The following is a 5,000-nucleotide window of genomic DNA, read 5'->3' on the forward strand; positions in this document are numbered from 1 at the left end:
CTGTCACTTATATTTCTTGTTTCATAAAATATGTTGTCACAGAAAATTTATTTGGTTCTATTATCTCTTCCAGTGCTCATGATTTCTGCCTCCCACCCAACTCCGCATCCCTTACCCCACGTCCCAAAGTATGTCTGCCTTCGTACGGAATGAGGTGAGAAATTGCTGGTTTCATGACCCTATTCAATGATTCTTCCACTTGTTATACAACATGTTCTTTACTCCTATAGGCGTTGGCAATCTACACTTAGCTAAACGTCGATCAAAATATTCTTTGTTATAATGTAATAGCTATTTCTGGATCTGGTCTGCAAAAGAAGTTCAGAAAAGACTGTTGGGGATAATCGTCGTTTATCTTCAAGGCAGGTTTGTTTTCCCGAGGATCTTTTTTTCTCGCGAAATTAAAAACCGTTCAGTCCAAATTTCGAAAGCGATGTGGTCTAAAATAGTATTGCCAGTCATAGTTAAATTTTCGCGATTTCACAAGTATGATAATGATACCCTAAAACTTAAAATCTCAGTATTCGTTGTTTACAGATAAGATGGCTGTCTACTACTGATACGAAAAGAAAAAAAAAGTAACTTCTTGAATGTCACACGGGTACTTGCCCTAGTCAGTTCCGCAATAGCGGAGATTACAGTGACTGTTTGGTGTAATATTAAGATAATAAACATAGAAAGAACCGCAGTTTCTGACTTTAATGGTAGTCGACCAGTTGCAGCAGCTACCGCTCCAGTGGAAGCATACCGTCTTGCTTACTCGACCGTCGGCGACACTTGGATGCCCTCCATTTAGCCACCCTGGTGCAGCAGTATTACAGCGATATGTTGGTGGACATGACGTTGGCATTCTTGTACCTGCTGCACCTTGAAATCGATACCACGCCGGACCAATTCCACTGTCACAGCGGCTGCTGCCATAATAAGTTACCTTTCTGTCAAAACTGCTCAACGTGTTGTAATTCCAGCATTCTGAGAAAGAAACAGGAACTTATGACTCACGCACGGTGGTCACGGACATACTGAAAGTCAGGATAAATAGGATAAAGCTCGTTGGTCGGTTTCTGTCTATTACCGTTTACTTTTCGTTTCTGACATACTGGAAAAAATTAGATTTGGATTGACAACAGATCCCAAACAGTGAAATTGCTCGGTTTATAACTCACGGAGAGCCATGCAGAGCGACCTCTTGATATTCCCAAATTTGCTTGCGAATTTCTGAAGGGTGGGAAGGAAATCATAACAGGCGTGCTTTAAAACGAAAAGCATTGTTTTTGTCAGAAATGTTTGAAAATAGATGCTGTTTAGCACAGTCGGTCAGTGCGCGGCCTTGGTGCAAGAGGTCCTGAGTTCGATCCCCGGATCTCACATCCCTGTTTCGACTTCTTTCCTTTCAGTTTAGCTTAAAGTAGCTTTGAATACCCTTAAAACGGATCCCTGATGGAAAGAGGGGAGTAAAATGAGCGCACCTCCGGCTTCCAGAGAGAATACCCTCGCTGTCGAGGGTAAAGGAACTACCGATGTTAAAGAAGGTTTTACCTTTACCTTTACCTTTACCTTCACCTAATTATTCCCAAAGACCGAAGTGCACTTACCTTGCCGTCTCCGCTAATTCAAATTATATTTTTTTCAAAACAATTTGATCAGTGAGTTTTCCTAATTGGATTGGAAATCATGTTATTAGCTTTCGGTAAATTAGGTTGGGTCCCTACCTCACTCATGGAGAGTCCTTCATGACAGACTTTTGCGACTGTCCACCATTTATCCAAGTTATAATAACAGATAGGCGGAAGCGAGCAGATATTTCAACAACGAGAACGTAAATATTGTCACAAGAAGTATCCCGATATCTGAACGAGATAAAAAACCTTTCCACAAAAAGTGCATTTTATTGTTTGGAGAGTTTTGGGCAATTAAGTGCTGACGCGAAAAAGATCTGATTTTATCGAGACTAATTATGCCGGAGGATTTCTTTGGGCGTATGTGCATTCGACTTTTCCAAAATGAACAGCTTTTTGCATTTCTTCACGTTAGGTGCCTGCTTCTAGCTCAAAAAGCGGCTTCCGCTTTGGCTGTTGGCAGGTTGTGCGCGGTAACAAACAGTAGAATATTTTGTTTCGGTCCCAAAACTGACAGTTGCGGAATCGAAATGCCTTTAATTTAGTTTTAACTTGTCTCTCAGTTCTTCAGGTATACATGGCCTTTTACGCCAAAGAAGATGTTAACTTATCTATTTTCTTTAAACGTTAGACAAATGGACAAAAACGTAAAGGAATCATTCCAAACAAGCGTGAAGGCAACAGTGGGTAGGTTTCTCTCCAAAACCTACCATTTTATAAAACTCAAAGGATATTCATGAATAGCATAAAGGGGTAGCAAGGCGCGCGCACACATGACTTTCTGTCTAAATTCATCTTCACGAACTTTGTTGAAAGAGCTGAAGGCAATTGTTACTTTGAGCTTCGGAAATAATGGAAAAAATTTTTTTGCTACTGTTTTGTTTGAGTAAAGCAAGCTGGTTCCAAAGTGGATACCTGACACAGGATGGATGCAAGTTCTTCCATCTCCAGTGAAAGGATTCGCACAGGAACAACTGTAGGATCCAGCAGTATTTGTACATGTAGCCCTTGAACGGTGGCAGCTATGTAATCCACTGGTACATTCATCGATCTCTGTGTAAATAATGTCGCCCAAAACTATCGCGGTTAATATGTGTTACAGCGAAGTTGTTTTTTTTTTTTTAATTGAAGTTTATGAGGGTCCACAATAGGTTTGGCGGGATGCGGGATTTCGCTATCTTTTGTGGTGATACTCGGGATGCGAGTTTGAAACAAGGGCGGGAAACGGGAATTTCAATAACGAGCGGGGCGGGATTTCCTGTTTTTATGAGGTCCGGGTGCGAGAATCCTAAGGAAAACGCAGCGGGATACGGGAATTCAGTTTTGTCGTAATATCTCTAATTAACCAGCGTTGACTGACACAAATGGCTCTTTCGTGTGTAAACTGCCTTTTTAGCCAAGTTATGAATGGCAAAAGACGTCATAGACCTTATGACGATTTTGGAAGCCATCTTGACGGGTAGGGAAATGTGTGCGAAATAAGAGTTTCTATTGGAATCTGCGTTTAAATAACTCGAACCTTGAATGTAGAAAATTTCCTGAATGGTAAACGTAAAATGCTTGCCGTAGGATTTTACTGAAAAGAATTTGAGAGTCCAACCTGCACTATAATTTGCCCAACGAAATATAAAATTTCCTTTACATTTGTCTGCAGTTTTTTCCCACAGGAGCATATTTGACTGAGCGTAAATTTAAAGCAACTGTACGGCAAAATTTAAAATTCCGCTGGGCCAATTCTAGTGCAGATAGGATCCTCAAATTTTGTCAGTAAAATCCGCTGGTTAGCAGCTAAGGTTAACCATTTCCCATTTTTTTCTGCATTCAAGGTTCTTTTTTGACATCGGATTCCCATGCAAACACTCCTATTTCTCTTTGCCTACCTGTCAAGGTGGCATCTAAAACCGTGAAAAGATCCTTAATCATAAAAAAATTACAATTTCCTCGATTGTGATCGGTTTAAAAAACTCCTGTTTTCCACTAATGCACTTGCCAAGTTGTTGTCCAAGTTCTTATCGGACTATTGTTATCGTACAGTTTAATACGCATTTAAAGTTGTAGTTTAAATCAACCAATCACAAGCTTGGTTTCAATCACCATAGAAACAGTGTACAGACTCTTAAATTGGGGTCGTGTCGTACCTCAATGAACGGACTTCAGGATTGGCCAAAAGAAGAATAGAAGAAACAAAGATAACAATGGATTTAGCACAGAAAACAATAGGAAGTACGACACTATAAGGCCAATGAAATATATTGCTCAACAAGAGGTACGACCCTACTTGGGGCTTTCTTTCTTTCAGAGTGACATTAAACAATTTATGCCTCCTTTGTCAGTATTTTAAGGCAAATTTTCCCTTTCTTTCATAACTTGACTCTTCTTTTTTTCTCGGACATTGTAATTTTTATGAAATAATTGGTAAGAGGACTTCATGTTGTTCAATTCGATCTGCATTCATACTCGTGATAAACAAACCGGACTCCAGCGATTTTGTTATGACTCGTATGAATACAGACTGAATTGGACTCCACTCAGTCCTATTACCATTACTTATCACCTTTGTGTGATGTTCATCTTATTTCGGCATTTCTATTTTCGTCGTTTTCGTCACAAGGACGCGTCTCAAACAACATACTCCAATTTGTTCCATGATATACATTTTCCATAATACGCAGACTATTGACCTCATCGCCTGATGGACACTAGCAGTAAAGAAAACTAAAGAAGTCGAAACTTCGGACTCAATTCACACAGTGAGTGCATCGTGAGACACGAACAACATTCATCTACCTAACCCAGCTGTTTCTTTTTTTTTTTCCAAAAAAAACACTGAGGATTATCAAAGCGAACAATGTTTACTTTATACTGATACGTGGACGCAAGAACAGGCAAAACAGAAAAAAATGGTCACTATAGCTACTGAGTGGAGATGCTGAGAGATGCTGAGAATCATGAACATCAAAGTTGCCCATTGCGAAGAGTTTAATATTATGCAACGTCCATTTGAACGTAAAGAAGAACGGGATAGCGGCATTAACAAGAAAAAAATGGGCGGGAAGGAGAGATTTGTGGACCCTTGTTTATGGCCCATTGTAGCCGATGGCAGCTTTTTAACGAAATCAGATTTCAAGTAAACAAAACCTTTACCCTACTTTTTTCTCATTTCAACATTATCTCATGTCCTTTCAGTGCTTCTGGGGCAAAACGTTTGTAAGTTGCGATTTTTATGTGATTTTTTTATGTCAATTTTTATGTGAGTTTTCAAGAGCGGGCACTAAGGATAGTTTATAATTCATATTCAGAAACGTATAAGAACTTATTAGGTCGTGCGAAACTACCAAGCCTTCTTAATAGGAGATTGCAAGACATAACTTTACTCATGTA

The 5,000-nt window shown here is 39.6% G+C and overlaps 1 protein-coding gene across 1 annotated transcript in view; it reads right to left on the reverse strand.

Annotated features, from left to right (window-relative positions):
• The window catches only part of LOC138000855 (uncharacterized), a 46,345-nt gene that overhangs the window by 902 nt on the left and 40,443 nt on the right, over positions 1-5,000 (reverse strand). Inside the window, exons 16-17 of the mRNA XM_068847527.1 lie at positions 2,535-2,672; positions 1-972 (exon numbers count right to left, since the gene is read on the reverse strand). The exon at positions 1-972 is cut by the window's left edge and continues 902 nt beyond it. Coding sequence (XP_068703628.1) covers positions 611-972; positions 2,535-2,672 — 500 coding nt within the window. The 3' untranslated portion in view covers positions 1-610. The remainder of the gene's footprint in view (positions 973-2,534; positions 2,673-5,000) is intronic.

The sequence above is a fragment of the Montipora foliosa genome, chromosome 4 (assembly GCF_036669935.1).
Source record: "Montipora foliosa isolate CH-2021 chromosome 4, ASM3666993v2, whole genome shotgun sequence".
In the NCBI taxonomy this organism is placed as follows: Eukaryota; Metazoa; Cnidaria; class Anthozoa; order Scleractinia; family Acroporidae; genus Montipora; species Montipora foliosa.